This window comes from Erpetoichthys calabaricus, chromosome 3 (genome assembly GCF_900747795.2).
Source record: "Erpetoichthys calabaricus chromosome 3, fErpCal1.3, whole genome shotgun sequence".
NCBI lineage: Eukaryota > Metazoa > Chordata > Cladistia > Polypteriformes > Polypteridae > Erpetoichthys > Erpetoichthys calabaricus.
The window spans coordinates 84,494,797-84,521,916 of record NC_041396.2 but is presented as its reverse complement, the minus strand read 5'-3'; the positions used below and the strand labels follow the sequence as shown (position 1 = coordinate 84,521,916).

The window sequence follows — 27,120 nt, the reverse complement described above, 5'->3', positions numbered from 1 at the left end:
TGTTTGTCTGGTACCATTTTTGTTTTTAACAAATTAGCCATCTTCAGTGCTTTAAAGCCAAGTTTCTCCCTGGGGACAAATAAAGTTCTCTCTATCAACTGAGTGAATCCCACAACTTTCCTGTCCAATAAACCTTCAGCCGAGATTTGAATGACATGGAGGTTGTCCAGTCAGCATGAATGAGTACTTCATAACCTCAGGACAGCTCAGGTGAGTATCACAAAGCATTTTAGGATTTTGTTTAGGCGGATGTGTCTTGTATTGATGGACTCATAGCACAGACCTGATGGGATATATTGATTTGGGAAGACGATCTGGTCATGAAGTAACTATTTTATCAAGGCGTGGAGAACCACCAGAAAAGTAAAAGAAAAGAGCTTTCACACAGTAGATTTTCACAAATTATTATTATTTTTCAACCATAAGTGTTATGGTTCAGACATTTCAATGACAGACTCATTTCCATTTTTTAAATATATAATCGTTAATATGTTTAATCATTACTGAACAGGCAGTGCACCCAGAGAGAAATCGAGGTCACAACATCTACATCTAAACATTCAACCTATGGAAAATAATTTTCACAAGATGTTTCTCCAGCACCTGGGTGGGTAAAAAAAAATCTGCTGCCCCATTCATTTTATGTTATTTTAATCACAATAGTACAGACACAATATAATATAGTATCTTTAAATTACATCATCATATACAAATCATTGAAGGGTAGACATCACAGTGCCCCCTACAGGTTTACAGTTTGATTGCAGTTAAAATAAATTAATTTAAATACATTATGGAACCTATTTGCTTGCTTTATCTCTTGTATGTATGTATATATTTATATATATGTATAATAAAGACACTACTTCTTTTGTTCTTGCTGGCCCTAGGAACATCGTTATTTTGTATAGCGGCTGTGAATAAATAACAGACTGACTTGGCTTGTGAAGCTCTAATCCCAAAGGTTTTTGGAGGTCTGGATGGAATAAAGCATAAGGTTTCTGGTGAGGCTAGATACATGGATGAAATGAGCCTGCATAAGAAGAGTGTGATCCTCTTCTACCTAAGCCTGTGACGCACAAAACGACTTGGGAGAGTTACAGCACTTACCCTTCTGCGCAATATAAGCGTCTCGGATCCTGATTATTTAGTATGGCCTTCTTGTGTTATTAGTACCATGTCAGCATCTTCAGTTTTTCATTTTTCTGTCACCTAGAAGTTGGCCTTGGCAGCAGGTCTTTCAATGCCTGGCTGAACCTCTAAGCATAAAGTAGGTATGTGCACAAGGATGAGCCAAGAAACAGTGGCAATCCCCCTTCCTCGTCTTTCATTTGTAAAAGCTAGGCACCTTACCAAAGGTAGTGGTCATCTTACCCTACTTTTGCTGTTAAATGGTAAATTAGCTTTTCAGTTAAATGAAAAGTTAGAGGAGAAGATGCAGCTGAGATGGGCAGATCTGTGGGCATCTGACACCCCATTGTGATGAGGATGTTATTGGACATTGATAGGCTTGGATAATTTATTAATAGCAGTCCAAGGTTAGTTGTCTAGTACCACATGCAGGAAACTCTGCTTCTACACATTGTGACACCAATGTCCTAGATGAGACCCGGAACTCAGTTACAAGTTGGCAACCACTATTCTGTAATATTATGTCAGCAGAAGCAAATTGATCATATATTCATGACAATACTCTGAAAACTTACAGTGTAGGCAATCACCCTCCACCAGTTATTTACGACAGCACTCCGGAAGTAGCCATTGTGAAATCTGCTACCAGACTTTCCAGCAGTGGGGTCAAACTGGTCATACTGGTGGATGGATGTTTGGCCTTTTGTGATATTGGCTCAATACTGGAGACTAACTGGCTACCATGGATTTGTTCTCCAAACTTTACTTATATCAGTCCTACATTACATATTAGCTGGCCCATATGGAGTCAGCCTCAAGCAGAAAAGGTTAAATGACTTCTGTGGAGTCAGTCCCTAGAGTTAGCCACTACTTATGAAAACAGTTCAGAAGAGGACACTGGGACTCCATTATGCAGCAGCCAATGACTGGCCAATATAAAATTGTCCTCCAGCTATTTATGATCTTAAGCCAACTCTTAGGTACGAAGCCAACCTTCATTCCTCTGAAACAGAGACTTACTGGCCAGTATGGGGTGAACATCAAGAGGATAGGATTGGGTAGCCCATATGAAGTTAGCCTTCAGATATTTGGGACATGAATTCAGTGCTGCAGAAGAGATAACCAGCATGTGACGCGCCATTCACACTTTGGGATAAGCGAGTATGCAGATTCATTAGATAGATAGATAGATAGATAGATAGATAGATAGATAGATAGATAGATAGATAGATAGATAGATAGATAGATAGATAGATAGATAGATAGATAGATAGATAGATAGATAGATAGATAGATAGATAGATACTTTATTAATCCCAAGGGGAAATTATTATGGAGTCTTTGTCCAATTTATTGGAGGAGTTCATAAGATTTTCTTATACAGAAGAAGAATCCTCCTCTTAGTCATCCTCCTGTGTTCTATGAGCTTATCCAGAAGCGTTTTATTTTTAAATTTAAACGGTTTTCAGTGAATAATGTGAAGAATGCATGTAAATGTGAGGAATGCAAGTATTTTATGAATTCCTTTATTTTGTCTGTTTTATCTATTTTTATGAGTAATGATTCCAAAATCATGGTATTAGCCTCTCTCCCTGGTGGCAAGATTGGCTCTCCAGCAACTATAAAACACCTCACAGTGTTCCAGTGTGGTGCTGAGGTGGCACCCGCTGCACTCAGGTCCTAATCCAGGTTGATCTTTAGGGCACAATAAAATACATTACATAAAATAAAGATTATATCATGATTTGCTTGGTATGTTTGCCTGTCAATTTTTGCCATATTCTTTTTCTCCTACACCCAAGGCAGTAGAGGGTCCATCCTGCTGGTATCTAAGGCTGTCTGTCCATGGTGGTTCGAATGGCCCATGAGTGTGGAGTGTCTGACAGATTTCCTGTGCTTCTGTAGGTATTGATAACTGTAGTTCATTGAAAATGGCAGTGAGGCCTAGTGGTACACAGAAAAGCACAAGAACAACAACTGCAACCTCATCTCTGTGTGGCTTCTACTGGTAGCACACAAACTGTGTAGCGATGTAATTGTGAAGGTGCTATAAAAAATGTGATTTAGCTTCTTTTATTCATTGTCCCACTCACTGTAACAGAGTGCAAGTTACTATTAATGTTGCCTTGTGATGGGCATACTAACTCATGTCATTTCTAAGAGACAAAATATATTAACTCTGTGCTCTTTGCTCTGAATTAGGCAGTTCCATGAAGTTAAATGTATTCTGCTCCACTCATTCTTGTGCACATCTCTGAACAGAGTGTCATATGGCCACAATCAGTCCCAGCACTGCCCAGGCCTTTACAATACTAACACATTCATTGTACAATTTGCACAACAACCCCCCTCCCGCATCTCAAGCTCACATTACACTAAATTATACCAGTTTAAATTTTCTTTGGCTTGTACTTTCAATTTTTTTGTTTATTTATTTCTTTATTTATTTACCCACCTGCTGTCCCTGATGTGTAAGGTGATTGTTGCCTCTTCTGTGGAAGACTGTGCAAAGTTCTACTGGAAGCGCGTGAGGGTTGAGTTTCCAGTGGGCACTAAATCTGAAGCAAGCAAGAGTCCCAAATTATATGAGCTGAGCCTGGAGCATTTCAGAGCTATAGGCATGGGTGTAACCCCCCTCCCTGAAGACTGAGAGATGATGGTCCGCGCTTTGATACCACCTTACCGTTTGCCTCCTGCCACTCAACCCACTTTACCTACTTGAACAGAAAAAGTTTACAGCAGATAGACTGGCACAGATAATGCGCAACCAAGTCTATGAGCTGTGGCAAGGCAAGACGGATAATTCAAACACCTCGACAGGGCTCGGCCATAACACAACAAGTCACAAGGGAAGTTGATTTGTATGGAGTCCAAAGCAAACACAGGCATGCAAAGCAGTACTTTCAGTTTGATCTGTTTTTGCATTTTTTAACCAATGTTTTTATTTCAGCTACTCTAGCCATCACTGAGGCGTTAGTGCATAAAGAGTGAGGTCTAAAGGATTTTCCCAGACATGTTCTATTGCAATTATATCTGGGACTGGTTTACAGGGCAAGACAGGAGACTTCCTCATCTGTACCAATCTGTACTTGATAGTGGTCCCATTGCTAAATTATAATATATATACAGTATACAGTAACCATTTGAGTGTGTGTGTGTATAAATAAGTATATGTATACATACAGTATATGCATATAAATATATTTATTTATTTGTGTAAATATACACGGTATATAAATACATCTTACAAGTATATGTAAGATATATATATATATTTATGTAAGTATACACTCTATATCATAATTGAATTGAAAAATCTGACTCATTGCAATTAGTCGAGGTGTTTGGCAGTGAGTCAGGCTACTAGGAAGGAATCTGATATTTTTCAAATTGCCACAAGCCTGTGTAACTTCATTGCAATGAGCCCAAACATTTAGATGAATAATATTTTCCTGTTAGTCCGGCTCTTTGCAAGACACCAGAATCTGCTTAGTGCAACATAACTGGCACAAAGCAGGAACCAAAACAGGTGTCAGTCCATCAAAAGGAATGCAATCACTCAACCTCCACATAAATATTTGTATTTAAAATACAACCAAACTCATTTTCATAGCTGAGGCAGGCAGTGTGGTGTAGAGGTTAAGGCTTTGGACTTCAAACCCTGAGGTTGTGGGTTCAAATCCAGCTACTGACACTGTGTGACCATGAGCAGGTCACTTGACTGGCCTGGGCTCCTACTGGAAAACCAAAAGAAATGTTACCAGTTGTATCATAAATATTGTAAGTCGCCTTGGATAAAGGTGCCAGCCAAATAAATAAAATGTAATGTAAGCTGTTGAGATATTTGCTTGGGGTGCACAAAAGCAGACTTGGGTAGCACAATGAATCATAACAAGTGTTTTTAGTTGTGCACAGTTTGCTTTGAGGCAATGCAGTCAACAGCAGCCAACTGAATGACAATTATCCCAGCTGAGTACATATTTACTCTTTCCATTAAGGGCAACACTTCGGTTTTGTTAAAAAATGAAGCTGTCATTAATTTAGAACAGGGGTTCTGCCACCGTTGGGTCGCGGGTTTCTGTTGTATTTAAAGGTGATGGGTCACGATGGGTTTGCCTCACACCAATTAAGCAATCGACATATCTCTATCAGTTGTACTCCAAACCCAAGCTGACTGTCCACAATTCTCTGTTAGGGACGGTTATAATGTACAGCCACAGCCATGCGGACATTCAAAAAAGAATGGGTCTTGAAGACACTAAAAAGAGCAATTGTTTATGAAATCCTGATTAAGAGCATATCTGGTGCTCATTTCAGGATTGACTGCCAGGATTAGCCTGAACTTCACCCCAGAACCCTAAACTGCACAAAATAAGTACTGGAAATGGATGAATGCATGGATTTATCGGTATTCCTAATTTAAATTGAAGTGCAACCAGAAGATTATAAATGTACCCTCACTGTGAATTTTAAGCGTGACTATTCCAACTATAAGCTTAGAACCTGTTTTTAAGTTTGTTCCCAGTTTTGAGAAGCATATGGTTGCCAATCACAGCACTGGCAAGTATTCACCAATGGCAAACAATATTCTGGATCAAACAAGTAAAAAAATCTTATTAGGGGTTACAAAAATATTAGGGCATCTTTTTGAGGCATCCAGTACGCATCTGATAGGCATTTATAAGACGTGTGTGTTAGATTAATTCACAGTATCATATTTGCACAGTTGCAGTGAGCGTAGGGATATGCATGAATGCGCCTTATGAAGGACCGATAGCGTCACAACCATGAAAGGGATTAAGCATTTTCAAAAATTGATATAAATATGCTGTATACTATATATATATAATATAGTGTGTGTATACACATTTACTTATATGAAGACGCGGAAGAGCTGAATCCAAAATTATTCCATTAGTAAAACTAAAACCAATTGACTAGGGAAAACTACATATTGAACAGTAAAATCAAAGTTTGTAATTGCTTTGTAAATCCATTGCACTTACGTTACTAAGAAAGTTTCAGAATCAAATAAAGCTTGATTGACTATGTTCTCTACCAAGCTACTTTCCTCCAAGGACCCCACAGGCCGCACATGGTTTTGCTCTGGTGAGGCTTTGAAGCACGAGACACTAGGCCACACTGTCCATCAGAAACATTCATTAACAACCTCAATATAAGTTTGACATGACTCCCACTCCCCATCTTGAACTAACTCCATTTCTTCAATCAGCTTGTCCTTCTACAGCCCCATCCAAAGTGAGCAGCTTTATTAAATGAAAGTCATCAACTAGTATATCAAAATGCAAAAGGGGGCATTGGATTTAGCAAAAATAAATGTTTCTAAAGAAAGGTTTCATTTCTATCATGGCAACAAGCTTCAAATGATTCTCTAAAGAGCTGTAAAGATACATAAATAAACATATGAAGAGTGGCTTTTTTTCTTACTTGCTTATAGAATCGGAATCTGCTTTCCTCAAGACATCTTACAAAAAAACATCAGACAATGGTCTCTGGGTGGTGGTGAGAGGGAGGTTAAAATTGTAAACACCTATGCCATTGTAACCAGTTATTGATGTTGCGTCTTCTGCGCGTCACTGAAATGCATATCAGAGAGAGCATGCTGTTGGACAACTAGAGTCAGATACGGGAAACAACACGTTGTATAGCACATACCGTCAACAGGAATGTCATCAAAACACAAAGAGAGCATTTTGCGTAGCACATCTCTCTGCCGCACAATACGTGTGTGCAGCAGGATGGGATTACGCAAACGGCACCAAATATACAGAATGTGTTCCTTGTGCAGCGCAGGCTGCTCCACAAGAATTGATAGCTATGTAATACTCATTGAATAGAACATACCGCTACACATATGTCATATCTGCAGCACAAAATTCATACTGAGCACAGCTACACAAAAACGCAAAATGATTCCCTGCACTTGTGCACGGTTGGAGGTCTAAAGTCCAGTACCGAACAAGGATGTAAAGCACATGTACTGCTTTGTGGGATAGTCCAGCCAGAACGTTGCCTTTTGTTGTCCTTCTTATGTGCCTTAGATGCGGTCATCACGGTCCTCTCGTATTTTAACTAAGGACATCTTTCACTAGACAGCACTGCGGAATCTGGCGAGGGAAGTACTTCAGTAGTTTGTCTCTTCAGACCAAGCAACACCAGAGCTGCAGTTCAATTGGCTGGTTCAGTCCAAGCTGCCTCTGTAAGAATGGGGTGTGGGGTAGGACAGGGTGGGAGATGTGGTTTAGGATTGGAGGGGGGGGGGGGGGGGGGGGGGGCATCGAGATTGCTGGTCCACAAGGCAGGAAAACTAGATGGATTCCACATAGTTGGCAGGGTACAAACCAAGCTGGCCATTGTCCAGGCGACCCTTGCACCAGCCCTGCTCATCCTCATCCTCCAGTTTGGTCAGCTCATCTCCTGAAATCCAAACCAAAGTGAACCAATTTATCAGTGGCAGGAGGTGGGCATCAAGTGGACAATACATTTAATCTCCTAACTGGTTAACTGATCTCTCATGATCCTTCTCACTGGATACCTATCCTTGACTCCTGACCATCATAATGCCCTTATTCCCTTATATCTCCATTGGAGAGTTGTCCTTATCTCCTGGCCAGCCATCTTTCTCTTAAATCTTCTCTCAAGATTCTAAATCTTACCTGGCCACATCTTCAAAGGTGTCCTGACTTTTCATTTAACATTTCCTGTTCACTATTACTTCATTCTTACAAGATCTGCACTTGCTCCTCTGTTTGGTTCAGTGTTTTTCCAAATCAAAGTTATTCCTTCATAAATGTGTGTGACACAAGCAAGTGACACACATATAACCACCCCAGGTCGAGAGGGGGAGCTAGCACTAGCCTTTTCCTCATTTCTTCTGTCCACAGCAATGAGAAGATGTCCAGATCTCCAACCCTTTTGCTCTTCCACCTTTGAAGCCCACTGGTACTGGAAGGAGGCAGTCAGTTCTCAACCAACTGCACCATAGAGCACAGCTGGCCAAACCCTAGTGAAGACAACTGCCAAAGTGAAACAGCTTTCTTTGCCTTAGTTCTTTTTTGTTCTTTCAAATATAGTGGCAGGCATAGAAGCCCTTCTGTTTTGTTTTCTGAGTGAATTAAATGAGAACGACTGGGCTGGCACCCCAACATTTTCCTGTGTGAACCTGCAGTGCCTTTTTCAACCACACATGCTATATATGCATTTGCCACATGAAATTATGCGTTAAAGTTAACTGCTTTCTATAACAATGTGTTTGTAATCACAACTGTTTTGGCTTGAAAAATCAACATATTTGGTAAGTTTCTAAGATTTTTCTCCATGCCCCATACCTTCCATTGTAAAGCTCAAGAGTGGGCAAAATGTTTTGTTAAATTTATAGAAAGTGCTTAATTTGAGAACACAATATCACCTGGCAAATGCATATATACCACATTTGTGAAGAAAGAACTTTGACTTGAAAAATACAGAGCTCATTCTTAAAGCTCATCGGCTCAGCTGACTCTTAAATTCTCTTATCTTTGATTGTCTGAATAATTTTGGAGCACAGAGACTGGAAGACTCACCTGCTTTGAAGCTCAGCTCATCCTGCTCCTGCCCCTCATAGTCATAGAGCGCCCTTACTCTCACTCCTTTATTTGCAGAAGACTCCTCATCAAAGGGGTTGGATCCTCCATTAGTTTCATTCCCTGTGAAGGGGTTGGCAGACTCCTCGTCGGACCACTCTGCTGAATATGCCTGGTTTTTGTCATAACTGCTCACACTGCAAGAAGAAGGTAACACACAGTTTGTTTTTGTGATAAAAAAAAACCTTGACTCCTATGCTGATAAAATGCAGTCAACTTGGACACACGCAATGTTTATACAAATGCTTTATACAAATGAGAAGAAGAAAGGGTTTGGGAGCATTTGTATGTATGTTAATGAGTTAGAGTTAACATGAGAGTGTGAGTGGATGTGTGTCAGTGTGTTTGTGAGTGTGCACACCAATATCTGCTTATTGGTATTTGGTATTTTATGATTTACAATCTTTACTTTTTCCAGGGTTTGTATTTATAGGTAAACAATGAAACCATCTTGTGTTGTGGGTGTTTTATAACCCAACAGATCAAATTATGTAATGTGTTTTTTGAGTTACTACCTTATTTAAAAGTTATTCATTTTTTACCATCATCAGGTCCTACCTGCCCCGGTCACCAGCCTGTGCCAGATGCTCTCCTCCAGGGGTGACATTGGTAAGGGTCACCCCCTCATTGGGCTTCTTCACTTTTTCTCTTTTAGTGATGGTGTGCGTCAGGTCAGGGTTATATTCCTGTAGGAGACAAACCAGAAAAAAGTGAATGGCGGTAACAGAAAAAAGTCAAAAGTCATAGCTGGAGTAGTATTTGCCACTTATGACCATTTTTATATTTGAGTGCTGACTTCAGTCGTTGTTTTATGCACCCTAAAGAAAGAAACTTTATGTCCCCAAATGAACATCAATGCATGTCTTGTGGGAGGCACATGCAGCGTTTTATTTGGCAGTAGGGCACTGGCTAAAAACCTGCTGTGGCTCATCTTCATCCAAGTTAAAAGCTGCCAAGCCATCAGTACACCCACAGCTTCGCAGAAAGTCCAAAATTTTAAATCAGGACTAGTAATAGCAAATAAGAGACTGTGCATGGAGGTGTGCATAAGAAGAATGAAAATATGAGGCATTGTGTGTGGACCTGTACATGTTAAGAGTTCAGATGTACTCTTGAAGAAAGTGTGTGAAGTGTAGAACTAGGCAGATTGATTAAAGGAAATGCTGTATGTGCAAAGAAGCATTAGTCAGTGAAAGACGCCTGTATTGATAACAAAGAGGCAGTACCAGTCGTGCTCATTTGAAGCACTGAGAGGGGTGGACAGATGGTGCCCCTCATTGTCCATAGCGGGTAGTCAGTAATATTAGACTTCGATGACTTCTAGGATGGGGTGATGGTCCCCCTTAGTGTACAGAGCTTATGTACTTTTACTTTTATAAACAGTGCGTGGGGGTAAAAGTGTCCACTCAGTACCACCAGAGTTCAATGTCTGGAGGGGACTTCCTCTCAGTGTCCGAATTGTGTGCCCCTTCAGTACACAAACGGCACCCCTTTCTGTATATATAGTAGACTTTAAGGTAGGCGCACTTTTCAGGGTACAGAGTATGCAATATTTAATTTCATAAATGGTGCCCAGCAGGTAACAGCACCTTTGGCTGCCACCTATGTCGCTCAATGGATCGACTGGCTCTCCAAAGATGATTATGAGTATCTTTGATGTGGAAGAGTGTATATATAAAGTATGAAAGGGAGAATCGGTGAAATCTGTGAAATGGAAATGTAGAGTGTGTAAGGAATAGCTAAATTAGCCAGCTAATTAATGGGAGGCTATAGACATTAATAATGAGTTACACTGATCATTACATTGAGGAAAAGGTAAAGTGTGTGTTATACAAGTATGGATAAAGAAAGTGTGACAAATGAAGCAGGTTGTGATGTGACGAGGACATTAGCTATGAAACATAATTGTACAGAGGGATCAGCAGTGTGCATGTGTGTTGCAAGTGAATTCATCAGGTACCATATTGGACTGTGTATGTACAGTGTCTATGAAAAGTATTCACCCTCATGGAAGTTTTCACGTTTCATTTTTATACAATTGCAGTAGATTTCAGTGAGCTATTTTGGCACTAATCAACAGAAAAAATATTCCTGCAAAGTAGTCTAAATCAATTACAAATATAAAGCACAAAATAATTGAGCATATAAGTATCCATTGCCTTTAATATGACACACCAAAATCATCACTGGTGCAGACAATTGGTTTAAAAAAATCACATGAATAGTTAAACAGAGATCACCGGTCTGTAGTCAAGGAGTTTCAATTGATTGTAGTATAAATGCACCTTATCTGGAGGGTCCAACCTGAAGTGGGTCAGTGTGGTGGCCTAACCTAAACAATTAAGACAAACGAATACACTCTGTGAAAAGGTGACTGAAAAACACAAGTCAGGGGTTACAAGATACAAGAAAATATCCAAGTGACTGTTGCATCAATCCTTAAGAAATGGGAAGAATACAGCACAGCTGTAAATCTCTTCCGAGCAGGTTGTCCACAAAGACTGACTGATTGTGCACCAAGAGATCTATGGGAACTCTGAAGGAGTTACAAGCTACAGAGACTGTGCAGACAACAACTGCTGCTCAGGTATGTCACCAGTTACAGCTTTATGGGACGGTGGCAAACAGAATGCCACTGTTCAAAAAGAAAAATCCACCAGGCACATGTAAGACTTTGAAGTCAGGTGGAAAAATGTTCTGTTGTTGATGAGCCCAAAATTGAGCTTTTGGGCCATCAAATTAAACACCCTGTTTGGCTAAGGCAAACAGTGCACATTATTAAAAACACACCATCCCCAATGAGAAGCATGATGGTGGCAGCATCCTATTGTGGAGATGCGTCTCTGTAACAGGCCATGGAAGGTCTGTGAGGGTCGAGGATAAATGGAATGTGTAGGGAAATTCTGGTAAAGAACGTGATGCAGCTGCAAGACACCATTGGCTTGGGAGAAAATTCATTTTCCAGCAAAACAACGACCCCAAACATAAAGCACAAGCTACAAAGGAATGAATTAAAGATAATAATGTGTGATGGACGGCCGGCGTTCCAGTCTGGCCGGGACGTCCCTCATCAGAAGAAAATAGCCTTTTCAGGGCAATACATCTCCCCCGGCGCTAGATGGCAGCTCCCCTGGATGGAAATGGTTCTTCAGATTCCCGCAGGGCAGCATGGGACATGGAGTCCATCTCTTCAGTCCTGTTGGGTGCCGCCAGGGGGAGCTCACCAAGAACCTGGGGACTATGACGGTTGTGTCAACCCGGAAGTACTTCGGAGTCACGAGGACGGAAACCTGCAGTACTTCCGGGATACTTGAAAAAGGCGTTTGACCCAGAGAAGGAATACTTCCGGGTCATGGACTTTAAAAGGACTCTGGGAAACCCAGCAGAGAGAGTCGGAGTTGGGTGGGGGTGGAGGATTGGTATTTGTAATTGATTATTGTGATTATTGAATTATTATTGAGAATTGTGGAGTGTGCGGTACTTTGTGCACTATTATTGAAGAAAATATTAAAGAATCTTCTTGGTGCTTTTAAACGTGTGTCCTGGATGTCCGTCTGGTGGGTTCAATGGGGCAACAGCGCCTCTAGCGTCCACAAATGTTAATGTCCTGGAGTGGCAGAGTCAAAGTCCAGACCTCAATGCAACTGAGAATTTGTGGCTGGACATGAAAAAGGCTGAGCAGTTATATAGAGAAGAATGGAGATAAATTGCAGTGCTGATTGAGAATTGGGCACACGGACTCAAGGCTGTCATGAATGCCAAAGGGGTATCTACTGAATACTGACCTGAACAGGGTGAAAACTTATATGATCAATTATTTTGTGTTCTATATTTGTAATTAATGTAGATCACTTTGCAGAGATCTGTCACTTTGACATTAAAGATTCTTTTGCTGTTGATTAGTGTCAAAAAGCCAAATCAAATTAAATGTATTTGAATGTTGAATAATAATAAAATGTGAAAACATCCACAGGGGGTCAGGATTTAAATACTTTTTTAAAGGCACTGAATGTACTGTAAGCCTGTGCAGAATTAAGACGCAGGTAAAATGTAAAAAGGACACCAATCTTGGTGATAGTAAAGGATAAATGTGCACATTTGAGAACATAACAAGAGAAGAAAATAATTCTGGAATGCTGAACACAGCACATGTACCAGAAAAGGAAATAACAAATGTATATTGTGTTGGGAAGTGTTAAGTACACATCTTGAATGAAGCAACTGCTGAAGTACAGTGCATCCGGAAAGTATTCACAGCACATCACGTTTTCCACATTTTGTTATGTTACAGCCTTATTCCAAAATAGATTAATTTCATTTTTTTCCTCAGAATTCTACACACAACACCCCATAATGACAACATGAAAAAAAGTTTACTTGAGGTTTTTGCAAATTTATTAAAAATAAAAAAATTGAGAAAGCACATGTACATAAGTATTCACAGCCTTTGCCATGAAGCTCAAAATTGAGCTCAGGTGCATCCTGTTTCCCCTGATCATCCTTGAGATGTTTCTGCAGCTTAATTGGAGTCCGCCTGTGGTAAATTCAGTTGATTGGACATGATTTGGAAAGGCACACACCTGTCTATATAAGGTCCCACAGTTGACAGTTCATGTCAGAGCACAAACCAAGCATGAAGTCAAAGGAATTGTCTGTAGACCTCCAAGACAGGATTGTCTCGAGGCACATATCTGGGGAAGGTTACAGAAAAAATTCTGCTGCTTTGAAGGTCCCAATGAGCACAGTGGCCTCCATCATCCGTAAGTGGAAGAAGTTCGAAACCACCAGGACTCTTCCTAGAGCTGGCCGGCCATCTAAACTGAGCGATCGGGGGAGAAGGGCCTCAGTCAGGGAGGTGACCAAGGACCCGATGGTCACTCTGTCAGAGCTCCAGAGGTCCTCTGTGGAGAGAGGAGAACCTTCCAGAAGGACAACCATCTCTGCAGCAATCCACCAGTCAGGTCTGTATGGTAGAGTGGCCAGACGGAAGCCACTCCTTAGTAAAAGGCACATGGCAGCCCGCCTGGAGTTTGCCAAAAGGCACCTGAAGGACTCTCAGACCATGAGAAAGAAAATTCTTTGGTCTGATGAGACAAAGATTGAACTCTTTGGTGTGAATGCCAGGCGTCACGTTTGGAGGAAGCCTGGCACCATCCCTACAGTGAAGCATGGTGGTGGCAGCATCATGCTGTGAGGATGTTTTTCAATGGCAGGAACTGGGAGACTAGTCAGGATAAAGGGAAAGATGACTGCAGCAATGTACAGAGACATCCTGGATGAAAACCTGCTCCAGAGCACTCTTGACTTCAGACTGGGGCGACGGTTCATCTTTCAGCAGGACAACGACCCTAAGCACACAGCCAAGATATCAAAGGAGTGGCTTCAGGACAACTCTGTGAATATCCTTGAGTGGCCCAGCCAGAGCCCAGACTTGAATCTGATTGAACATCTCTGGAGAGATCTTAAAATGGCTGTGCACCGACGCTTCCCATCCAACCTGATGGAGCTTGAGAGGTGCTGCAAAGAGGAATGGGCAAAGCTGGCCAAGGATAGGTGTGCAAAGGTGTGGCATCATATTCAAAAAGACTTGAGGCTGTAATTGCTGCCAAAGATGCATCGACAAAGTATTGAGCAAAGGCTGTGAATACTTATGTACATGTGATTTCTCAGTTTTTTTATTTTTAATAAATTTGCAAAAACCTCAAGTAAACTTTTTTCACGTTGTCATTATGGGGTGTTGTGTGTAGAATTCTGAGGAAAAAAATGAATTTAATCCATTTTGGAATAAGGCTGTAACCTAACAAAAGGTGGAAAAAGTGATGCCTGTGAATACTTTCTGGATGCACTGTATGTATAGGAGAAAAAGCTGATGTATGGGAGAAATTAAAAAGAAAATCCATTAAAAAGAAAGCTGTGTACATTAGTATAGGTTACAGTGCATGTGTATTTGTCAGTATGTGTGTGTAAGAAGTGAAGAATATATTAGATGAAAGGCCTGAGACAGCAGCGTGTAGGTGTTTGAGGAGGGATGGCTTTGAGTTAAAAAAAGGACTGTGAAGGAGCCAGGGTATTATGATCATGCGAGGGTGCAGACACTTATTAGATTTCATCTTATACATGGTGATTATGCAATGAAGAAAGTATTGTTGTTACGGCAAAGGAAAAAAATAAAGCATGATTTAGGGAGAAATGATGCAGGGCGAGAATTTTTATTCATATGTGTTGATGAATTACACTACGATCCATCCCAGGTCACACATTTTGCACAATGGTAACTGCTGGTGCTAAGCCACAAACATGTAACATCTGAATTAAAGGACTCTTGGAAACAGCTTTCTTAAAGCACAAACAAAAAGAGAACTCCATTAACTGTTTGTGTGGAGAAAGACTCCCCAACTATCTGTGCAGCACTGCCACTACACTATACCCAATTAGAGTGCAAATCCTGCCAACTATGGCAAGAGTATTGTCATGGAATCATACCATAATCCATTTCAAATTACTAATGGCCGGTGGTCGCTGCAAACTTGTGACACCTAGAATACACAGGTCGTCCCTAAACCGTAAGCTAAAGGAGAGCTCCATTAACTGTTTGTGTAAGGAAAGGGTGCAAGCAATGCAAAGCGGAGTGCTCCCTGTTGATGTCAGCTGAGCTCTGCCTCACACACAGCTCCCACCTCTCTTTGCAGCACCATCACTATGCTGTACCCATCTACAGTGCAAATGCTGCCAACTATGCCAAATGCAATGTTGGGAAATCACAAGACAATCCATCCCAGGTCATACATTTTGCACTGTGGTAATGGCTGGTGGTCAGCCATGAACCTGTGATGTAAATCAGTGTACTTCCTGTTGGCAGCAGCTGAGCTCTCTCTTTCATCATACTGCACAACACTGCCTTCAAATGCGCAAGACTAAACCATCAATTTCAGAATTTTGTCTAGGTAGGAACACACAAGGAGACAAACTAAAGCAAGAGACTCATTTAACGTCTTGTATTAGCCTCTAAACCTGCAGTTACAATGGTCTTCCTGGTATAGGGTTCCTCACTCTAATTTTAATGCCTCTTTAGTTGTGAAAAGGACGTTTTAAGATTATAAGAAGCACACAAGTTAACATTTAAAGCATTTGGCTTAGCATTCACCTATAAGTGGACATATGGTACTCAGTGTGGGTGTGCTGTTCAGAAAACTATACGTTACATTATATATTCATTGTACCTATTTAATTTTTCAGTTCCTGTGCTCAGGCTGAGACCCCTAAATGATCTCAAAGGGCTTGCTTTTCATTTCAAAGGCATCCAATGACAACCCATAATTTTTGTTCAAGAATCTCATCTGGCTTCCATTCAGTGAACTGATGCAAATTCACCGCAGCCCCTTACCTCAAACTGAGGCCAATTCATGTGCATTCCTGGGCCATGGAAGTTGTTGAACCACTTGAGGTCTTCCTGAGCATCGGCGGTGCGGATGGTTTGCTCCAATTCCCTGTAGACACTTGAGTAGCTGAGAAAAGTCAAACCACATATTAAGACAGGTTTGAAGGATTGTGGATAGCTGCTTTGTTGAATTTTGCTTAAGTCCATGCCACCCAATATTATAATCATTTCTATGTCTATTTTCAGAACCTTTGTGTGTCCTACTCTATAATTGATTACATAGTTCAAGTGAAAAAAAAATATTCATTATTGGAGATGGGATTCACAAAACAGTTATTAATTGTTCTTATGGAACCACGAATATGTTAGGTTTTTCTGGAAAGATGTGCAGGATGGTACCAGACTCTTTGTATTATCTCTTTTGTGGCAATATCAGAAACATCGCCGTCTACTTGCTTTGGAACTGCCTAGCATGTAATGTGATTGTGTCACCTGGCAAATTAGGATTGTTCTGGAGTTTAGAGTGCATGAGGTGGCTGATTTGAGACAAAAAGGACTGTACAGGAAATGTAGCAAGCTGTTTATTGTGTATGGGTTAAAAAAAGACTGGGAACACAGTCTATGAGGCTAAACAGCCTATGAAAATGAAGGCATCTGAACATTGGCCATACTTAAAAAGAGATTAACTTTGTAGAAAAGAAGAAGAAGAAAAAATACAAAATAAATAAATATGTAGGATATACATTGTCACATACGTGTGCATGGGGGGCAGCGAAAGGGCCTAAATGAGTGTAATTTCACGCCAGACCAGGGGTCTCACTTCTCTGCAGACCAGTTATGGGAAATTCTGCCTGGCCCTGATGACGACACTTCAGGTCCTGGGCTCATTGATGGCGCAACTTCCAGTTCCAGCCCTCATTGATGACTTTCCGGCCCAATTGATGATGTCACTTCCTCTGCTTGCCTTTAAAACTGCCATCTTGACAATCTCAAATCAGTTCTACAGTATGTTGGACTCGAACCTGTACACATCTGTACAACTAATGTATCCATTTACACCTAGGAATACTATACAGATGGCTGCCTCGAACCTTTTTTTGTCTGTTTTATTTGTGTGTCATTGACAACATATTAACTGAAAAGTTGCTAGAACCTATTACCAATTTTCCTGCAAATGACATTGGCCAAAAGGCTCTGGCAGAGAGGTTAAAAAAAAAACTTGTTTAACTCCTAGTTGAGAAGGCATGGTGTTGTAGTTCTTAACATTGCTGCCTCAGAACTCTAGGAGACTGGGCTCCAAGTTTAGCCAATCACCAGCTATGTGGATTTTGCATGTTCTCTCGTTGTCTACATATGTGTTTCATTAAGCCTCAAAGACAGCCAAGTATGAAGTGTAGTCGTGTACATGAGTATACCCTGCAATCGAATGGCGCCCTGTTCAGGATAGGTTTCTATCTTGCTCCCAATGTTTCTGTGATCGACTAAAGCTGCCTTGACTATAATGGATTAATGTTGTTCACCAATTGGATGGAATAATGGAACTGCTAACTGCTCTCAACATAAAATGCACTAAATAAGAGGATAGATGCTCAGAAGCTATAGTGATCATGACTTAGAGAGTTACATATGAGTTATATCACTTGAACTGACCAGTGATTATCTTGAAATAACATAAAATGAACAGAAGCTATTCAGCCATCCATCCATCCTCTTCCGCTTATCCGAGGTCGGGTCGCGGGGGCAGCAGCTTGAGCAGAGATGCCCAGACTTCCCTCTCCCCGGCCACTTCTTCTAGCTCTTCCGGGAGAATCCCGAGGCGTTCCCAGGCCAGCCGGGAGACATAGTTCCTCCAGCGTGTCCTGGGTCTTCCCCGGGGCCTCCTCCCGGTTGGACGTGCCCGGAACACCTCACCAGGGAGGCATCCAGGAGGCATCCTGATCAGATGCCCGAGCCACCTCATCTGACTCCTCTCGATGCGGAGGAGCAGTGGCTCTACTCTGAGCCCCTCCCGGATGACTGAGCTTCTCACCCTATCTTTAAGGGAGAGCCCATTATTTATTCGGGCTGTTTCCAGGTCAGGAGGAACCAGAAGAAGGAGCCTATCCAAGCAACAAGTACTGCAAGGAGGCACCCACCGTTTCAATGTGCATGACAAGATATAATATTTGCCACAAAATTAATGAAAATGATTGGATGTACCCAAAGAGCCATAACCAATCGACTAGCAAACCTCAGAGAGTACAATTTCCAAGAATTCTTACAGGATGGAAGAAATATTATGACATGTAATAATTATTTTGCAGTAAAATTCTCTTGAATATTACCCTTATAAATTACATGAAAGGCCTCGTATCTCAAAACACAATTATGATCTGAAGGGCATTTAGAAACCTTTTGAAATGTACTTCTGTTTGACACGTCCGTGTTCAGACAAAGTGCACATTACCCCTTTTTTCAAGGGTTCAGGTGGAACATAAGAACTGTTAAAGAGAACAGACTTAACAGGACTGCAGAAAGCCAGCGGCACCCTACAAATGGCATTCCAGGGTGAGCGCTATAAGCAATTGACTGTAGCTCTACCATAATTTGGTTAGCTTGCCATCTGAGCTTGATCTGGCAAACATGAGGTGTTAATCAAAGATGAGCTGACATCTCCAAACTCCAATAGACAAAAAGTCCATTACTTTAAAATGTACATCAGCAAGCTGAAATGTGGCTTAACCTTAGAGGTAAAGTAATGTTACCTATAAGTAGACACAGCATGTGTAACAAGGAACAAGTCGTGATGCAATCAGCAGAGGCTTTTTGAGAGAATGCGCTGATTTTACAGCAAGTTGCTGCACCCACCACACGACAAACCACCCAGAGCAGTGTGAGGTTTTCTGTGGTGGCTGGAGTGCCAATCCTGCCACCAACACCCACATTTTCCCTGCAAGTTGGAGGACCTGCTTGCAGGGCTGGATGCAGATTAACATGCATCTCTTCTATGTCTTTGAAGAAGGAAGCTGGCCACTCTGTTCGGAGCAAGAAAGAACTTTGTTTAGGCATTAAATGTACTCTCTGTAGATGCTTGGAGCTGGATACCCTGTTTTAGCTGTAAGGTCCACTCCTCCAAGCTTAAGCTGTGAGACCAGTCTGGGAAGACTGAGAAGACTTACTTGAAGAAGTGAACTTCATTGCCTAACCTCTTGTGGCAGAAAGAGTCATGGTTTTCCCTACAATGTGGAAGGAGACAAGACGAATAGTCTGAAAGTGAGCTGAGGACGGTAACAGCACACCATGGATGAAAGTCTTTGCGACAAAGACAAAGCGCACACTCCAACACAAGCAAAGTACTACATTTAAACTCAAAGCAGGAATATGCAACACCACACAGCACTGGACATCACTATTAAAAGCTTGGTATCGTTAAACTGTTTATCAGCAACAAGATAAACAGGAACTGTAACTATCTCATAAACAAGCAGCTAAAGACCTTCTTTCTCATTTTGATTGCTACTATGTAACAAGCTAATGATTAACTGTGCAAGGTAAGCCTCTAGCTTTTAGAGGATTTTGTCTAAACAAAAGCCTTGAACTGCAATGTAACAGCTTAGCCAACTCTGATCCAAGGTTATGCATTAAATCAGGAGTAGGCAATGTCAGTCCTGGACAGCTGTAGTGTCTGCAAGTGTTTGTTCTAACCCAGTTTCTTAATGAGAAGTCAATTACTGCTGATGAAGCACTTATTGCTCAAATGACATTTTGATGCTTCATTTTAGTGGTCTCGCTTGTTAAGGTTCCTCACCATTATTTACTTATTTCAGTCTTAAAAAGCTGCATTCACTGTTTTAATGGCTTCTTATTAGGAATAAGGGGCAAATGATAAAGAAGCCAGCAGTTGTCCATCTAACTTGTTTCCATTTACACCTAATAATAATTCTTTGCATTTATATAGCGCTTTTCTCACTACTCAATGCGCTCAGCAATTGCAGGTTAAGGGCCTTGCTCAAGGGCCTAACAACGCAGAGTATTTACGGGATTCGAACCGGCAACCTTCCGATTGCCAGTGCAGACAGATCCCTAGCCTCAGAGCCACCACTCCACCTATGAACCTGTGTGTGTTCATCATGCACTATTTGGTTTAATATAACATTTAAGAGAAAATGAGACAGACTGAAAATGATCCATTTTAGGCTTCAAATCGTTTGAATGATATCCTTGGAAAGGAAAAAAATCTACGATATAAGAACCTTACATTGCAGACTAACAAGTGTGGGAGATGGCCAGCTGTTCATCCCGGCCAATACCTCCAGGCCGCCAGATGGAGCCCTCCCTGTAGCATGGAAGTGCCCCGAAGACCAGCAGGGAATTATGGACAATGGAGTTTTTATTCCCAACTCTGCTGGACACCGTGGGGCCCACCAGAGGACGCTGCAGGGAGGCTCAAGGACTTATACGTGCCCTATAACGCATGTCATGATCATATGACCAGAAGGAACGACGTGTTTCCGGGTTGAAGAGAAGGACTTTTTATCTGACCCTGAAGTGATAAGAAATTACATGGACTGTAGGATGGGAAACACTTCCGGGTCAAGGAATATAAAAGGACTGTGGGAAAGCCCAGACGCTGAGCTGAGCTGGGAGGAAGGGTGGCGAAGTGTCTGAGAGAGGAGGATTGGTATTTGTAGAGAGTATTGATTATTGTATGAGTAGTGTGGAGTGGAGGGTGCTTAGTGCACAGTATTATTATAAAATAAATAATAATTGTACATTTACCTGGTGTTTGGCGTGGTACCTGAGGGTTCAAGAGGTCGATAACAGCCTCTACTGCTACACAAACCATAAAATTAAATAAGGTCTGAGACTGGCAAGGATTATTTTCTAAATAAGCTATTGGCTTCGAATGAAAACCTGCAGTCACTGCGGCCCTCGAGGACCAACATTGCCCACCCCTGCATTAGAGTTAGGGCAAGTTGACTGTGACATCACTCAAAAATTAAAAAAAATGAAGCACTAAACAAAAAAGCTTTGAAAACCCAGAAAACCTCTTAAGGAGTAAAGATGGCCAGTGTCTTCTGTGTTATTTTTTTGACCGCCCCTTCCCTACTTTTTTGTCAACATACTGTATAAGCAGCTGTTATATTTCTATAAACCATGTTATTCTGTTTCTTAAACCATTTTTGCTTCATTTATGTATGTCTAATGTCCAGGATCCTTACTTACAAAGAAAGGTAAGAAAAGGAGCCTTTCTGAATTGTCTAATTAATTATTGGCATTGTCAAAGGCAATCAATTAATCCATCAATCCATTCCTATTATCTGATACTACTAACGCAATACTTACACTATAGTGTTTTGATAAGAACATATCAACAGAATTTTTAAGTTATCTCTAACTATCTCCTGCTTTATATGCCAAGTACTCGATTTGAGATAAGTTGAGATGCACAGGAAATTACTCTGACTTATCTCCAAATGAATTGTTGATAGAGGTGTATGGAAAAAAGACAGGAAAATATTTTAAAACCATCACTGTTTTTCTCAAAAGATTAATCTAAATTCAGGGTGACAGTGGGCTGGGTTATTACAAGAAGTTTTTCTGAATGGCATGCCAGTCCCATCACCGGCCACACTTACTCTTATCTGACAGAACAGAGCCATCAATTAGCCTAAAGGCCCTGTCACATTACATGACTTTTCCAGTTATAGCCTTCATTTACGTCATCTTAGCCATTCGGAGGTACTCGACTAATGTGACATACCTAATGAGTGAGACCAACTAGTCTGTGATTGGCTAGGATAAAATCAAACAGGCTTGAATTTCTTGTTAGTCAGAAGGGCAGGCTGTGTATGCAGGAGTGCTGATAACCAAATGAATCAATGAATGCTCATCTGGAGGTACAATTCATAGAATGTAGTGATGAGATAAGGAACATACATGTTTTGAACCTTACAAAACAGACGAGAGGCTCATCTGTCTGATGTCCCATTTTTAACCATTTTTAACTGCTACTGACCTAAAGCTCTGGCTCATTCATGCAGCTTGCCATTGGCTATCAGAAAGAGGGGCAAGCACAACTGCGCTGGAAGATCAGCGGCCAGTCAGTAAATGTGACATGTGCTGCAGGTTTCAGTCATGTAATTTGACATACTGCAGCAAAAAGATCAGCGACTCCAATTTGCAAATCTGACATATTCCACAACCAAAAGTTTTATAATGTAATATCGGCTTAATCTGCACATCTCTGAGCTGTCGTAAGAAATTCAGAGTATCAGGAGAAAACCAACTCAGATAATGAGAGAATGTGCAAACCATTACTCTGGAGTTGTGAGGCAGCAGTGCCAAATACTGAAGTACTATATCACCCATTTCAATATAAAGCTGTATTTTAAAATGTCAAAAAGGCTCCTATGTGTGTTAGTTTGATTTGCCATATGTATGATTTCTTTGTTCTTCCAGATATGCCATGCTCTTAGTTCTTTGCTATATCTCAGACTTCCCCACTATGAGAAAAGACATCTTGTTCCCACAGACTCATGCAGTGCTTCAGTTTAATTAAATGTTGCATATCGGAACATTTAATAGCAATGCCACAAGCTGGATGTCCACCAAAGTGCCATTTTAGCACACGGCAGGCTATTGACGCCCACTTTCCATGAGGCGATTATTCAGCAGAGCAGCCTGAAAATTCTGTTTTAATGGACACACCAATGTGGTCTTCAGAGTGAATGACAGCTAGAAAGCAATAAAGGCAAACGTGTGAATCGTGATGATGGCCCTGACACATGACATGGAGCCAAAGAGGCACAAAGATGACACTTAAATTAAATGAGTTAGAACATTTCATCTTGCATTTTCTGAAGCAGTGGACATCAACAAAACAACAAGCCTGACTGATTCTATTGGAAAATAAAAGGCAAATAAATGCATATGCAGCAAAGGATCCAGACTGGAACTGAAAATTTTGCATAGCCTAGTGGAATTATGGCCACAAGGTGGCAGACTTGAGATCTGATTGCTGGCTACTTGTATATGTCATTGAATAAGACACAATAGAATTTCCACACTAGTCACTTTGGAACAGTTGCAATCGGGAAAGGCAATATCCACAACTGATTGACTGCTCTGTTCATGAGACACAACTGGGGATACTGGTCATCATAACACACACTACTGTATATGAAGTATAATGGAGTGATAGGCAGTTAGTGTAAAATACTTGAAATACTTCAAAGGTATCACATAGGCAGTTATAAAACTAGCAAGTGCTGAAAAAGAGGATGAAGTGAACTTTGATGGATTCAGTATAGACTGATTAAGCTATTTGTTAAAAATTATGTGCATCACCACTCAGGATTAAAGAGCAGTACAGTCAGGGCCGGATTTTCCTATAGGCTAACTAGGCTTCAGCCTAGGGCCTCAAGATCAAGAGGGGCCTACATTCAAATTGTTAGCAAAATTTTATTATCTCTCATGTAATTTACAAACTTAAAAATGGAAGGTGAAAGGGCCTCATAAGTGGAATAGCCTAGGGCCTCTTTTCATATAAATCTGGCCCTGAGTACAGTACTAAGTGTGCCATACTTCTCTAATGCTTTGGGATAGCGTTTAACAAAGTGAAAACAGGTTGATTGTGCTTATTAAAAAATAAGCTTTAGGATGATGCAGGCCAGCGTTTCTCAACCTTTAAGTATTTGCGACCCGAGTTTTCATAACAGTTTTAATCGCACCCCCCCTAACGTTTTTTTGAAACCCTAATAAAATTTATTCCTATATTTTTTGCTGCCGATACACCGCTACAAGTTTAAAATTTTCCTACGAATAGCGAAATTACGCCACATATGGCAACATGTGCGCCCCCTTTTTTGTTACTTCGCGCCTTCTAGCCCCACAGTTTGAGAACCGCTGCTGTAGGCTCTATAAAGTCACTATATACTGTACACAAAAGTGATTGAAGTGATCACTTACATCATTTTGGGGAAATGTAGGGCATAAAACTTACATTATAAGAGACAGATTTTATTTTGAGATACTCTGGAGTGTAAATCATAATGTATTCCATTTGGCTTCAGTACATAGTTCTGTGTTTGTTAGTTAGCTGAGCAGTTCTGTTCTGTGAGTAATCTATCCTATTATTCGGAACATTGATATTAAAATATTATAATTCTCTGTTTAAATGTTACATAGCCCAAGATAAAACTTACCTAGTGAGAAGATGTCAGCATGGACTTAATGTGCCAGAAAAATACTGTTAGGGGATTAATCAAAAAGTACCATGGTTGAGCTGAAACAGAAAGTGGTGGGCTCTGTTGCCAATCTAGATGTCTTTGATAAATGTGGGACAATGGACAACCATCATTTAAAGATCTGAGCACTCTGACAATCTGAGTGAAGATCTGAGCAGCTAAAAATATTAGACAAGACAAGAAAACCCCAGTGTTTCTCAGTGTTTTGAGATCTAAAACATATAGATTGCTCTACCACCTAATTGCCAGGCAAAAAGGGTTTTGCAGCCATTGCGAGAGTTTTACAGCAACCCACATGAAACATTATGACTCAAACACAGAGCCGTTTGAAATAAATACATTTCATTTCTGGTAATATTTCATAATGCACAACAGACTTATAACTATATTCACACTAATCCTTTCAGAATAAACACACACAAAATCCCTAACCTTTGGTTCTCTGTGAGGTTCAGATGACGCTTGATATCGAGCTGCACCTCCTTCAGGAAGTTGAGGCGCTTCTCCTCAAACTGCTGACACTGGTCAAACACTTGCTCCATGTTCTCGATGTACTGCGGCGTGCACTTGTTCAGCTCCTCGAGGGCCTTCTCATACTTCTCCTTTGCCTGGATTGACAAAGTGTGCTTGGTGAGGTCAGGTGACCCAGAAGGCAAAGAGACAAGTAACAGCATACAGTCTGGCAAGAATGTCCAGAAGAGCTACATTTTGGATACAACTGACCAGGAAGGACAGGTACAGGCTATAAGTTGTAAGTTTTCCAAATGCATATGGCAAGAAACAAGAACAAACCAGCAAGGCTGCAAATGAAGAAAAAATAGGAAAACAAGAGCACAAGCATAGCTCTTTTCTCACCTTCTGAACATCTTGCTTGCACTTGTCCACCTTGTCTTGCAGTTTTTTCTGTTGGTCAGGGGTGACGGAGGCCTCTGCTTTGCTGTTGGCCTCTCGCTGGGCAGCCAGTTTCTCTTCTTTGCATGCCATGTGATAAGTCTTCTTTGCTGCCTCCATCTGAAACGAGCCATGGACACAAGAAAATCAGAACTCTCCTCCATCTTACCTTGAGGGGTGCTAATATTTTTTATTCTTGTATAATTATTGCAGGTTGGTGGAGAATGTGAAGTAGGCCTCAAGGTTCTTGCATACAGGTATAGCTTCTCTGTGGTGTACTGTTAGTCTTGAAGTTCACCAGCATTAGCTTGTGACAAACATTATCATCTCCACTGTGATAAGATGCAGATATAAGAAAAGACCTCTAATATAACCCCATGAAGCAGGAGCAGAAGTGTGATAAGAGGTCCATGGCGAAATGTGATTTTAAATAAAAAATTGCGTCCTGGAGCATGCAGGCTCCGAAATGGGTGCGGGGGGTGCGCATGCCGGCACTGCTCCAAGGTTGATTGGGGTTCTTGGCTGATCACATGTGCATGTGCACATGAATGGATTGGTCAGGTGCTGGAGTAGTTGGATAACCACACCTTCACTCAATCAGGAAGAATATAAGGGAGCCTGCACACCAGAGAAGGAGATCAAGGAATAGAACAAGATCAGCTGAGAAGACCACGAGTGAGCAGCATCGGGTATCTGAGCAGAGCCAGCAAGCAAGCATGTGACAGAGGCAATGCGGTCAAAGCAGAGCAAAGGATCAGCACTCTAGGGGAAGATTGTCCCCACTGATTTTTCAGAGGAGCGGGTTTGATGGTGGAGTCCACCTCAGGGATCTGAGTGACACCAGGTGCGTGAGAAGAAAGATGGGAGGACAGCTGATTCTGAGCAGTCTGGCAGACACTGACGGAGGCAACCAAGATGGAGGTCGGTGAGGAGTCTCCAAAGGCTGAGTGAGCCATGGGTGAGCCAAGGAGGCAGAAAGGGAGTTGCGCTGGGCTCAGAACAGAGAAAGATTAAGGACTCGATGGCTGTTGTTTTATACTAGTTTGATTGCCTTGATTGATTTCAATTTTAACTCACAGACTATACACTGTTTTTATAGATTATTTATTTATTTAGGAAACCTTGTTTTGCATTGCAATATAGGACACTGTTTCTTTGTGGATTTTAATAAAAGCACTTGCCACTTTTGTACCAACCCTTTGCTGAATGTGGGTGTCCTCATTTGCCTGGCTCCACTCAGTTCATGTCTACTAACGATTCCAGGTTCAAGGGGGTCCCAGAAGTAATCAGAGAGGGTGTAGCCAACCTGGACCACCACAGAAATCAGAAGCCATCAGAGTAACGCAGGTGTCACAGCAGAAGATGCAATGGTAAAAAAGATGCAGAGTGCATGTGAATAGGTACACTTTATATAAACTAAAGCTACAAAGTGCTGCCATGGATGGTCAGTCCTTTGCAAAGGCAGATTCTGAAGGTGTTACTCTACTAGCAGAGGGACTGGTATTTTGATTTGTGGCTGACTGGGAGATGCTTAAATTTTGCTATAGCATACAACTAACATGGAGCTTCTAAAGCCTTATGGTGCCTTCAGAGGCAAAATGAAAGCACTGAACCACAGGTCAGGGGACTCTTCCTGAAATCCCAAGAACACAAAAATCACTATTCTCATAAAATAGCAAAGATGTAGATTTGGAACGCTTAGAACCAGTGAAGTTCCCCACTACTCTTTTGATTTCAACACATAATAAACACGCATAGAAGAACCAGGTATAAGAAGATAGAAATAACCTCAGATGAACACTAGGTAACTGGACATATAGCAAAATTGATCAGAAATAGACATACTAGC

General features: G+C 41.2%; 1 protein-coding gene across 4 annotated transcripts in view; it reads right to left on the bottom strand.

Moving 5' to 3' along the window:
• Positions 1-390: 390 nt before the first annotated feature.
• The window catches only part of pacsin1b (protein kinase C and casein kinase substrate in neurons 1b), a 218,516-nt gene continuing 191,786 nt past the window's right edge, over positions 391-27,120 (bottom strand). For all 4 annotated transcript variants that reach the window (XM_051924657.1, XM_051924658.1, XM_051924659.1 and 1 more), the window contains 7 exons: positions 25,236-25,391; positions 24,813-24,988; positions 16,159-16,279; positions 9,333-9,460; positions 8,715-8,911; positions 6,637-7,569; positions 391-6,598 (listed from right to left, as the gene is read on the bottom strand). In XM_051924657.1, the coding sequence (XP_051780617.1) occupies positions 7,460-7,569; positions 8,715-8,911; positions 9,333-9,460; positions 16,159-16,279; positions 24,813-24,988; positions 25,236-25,391 (888 nt within the window). In that variant the 3' untranslated portion in view covers positions 391-6,598; positions 6,637-7,459. The remainder of the gene's footprint in view (positions 6,599-6,636; positions 7,570-8,714; positions 8,912-9,332; positions 9,461-16,158; positions 16,280-24,812; positions 24,989-25,235; positions 25,392-27,120) is intronic.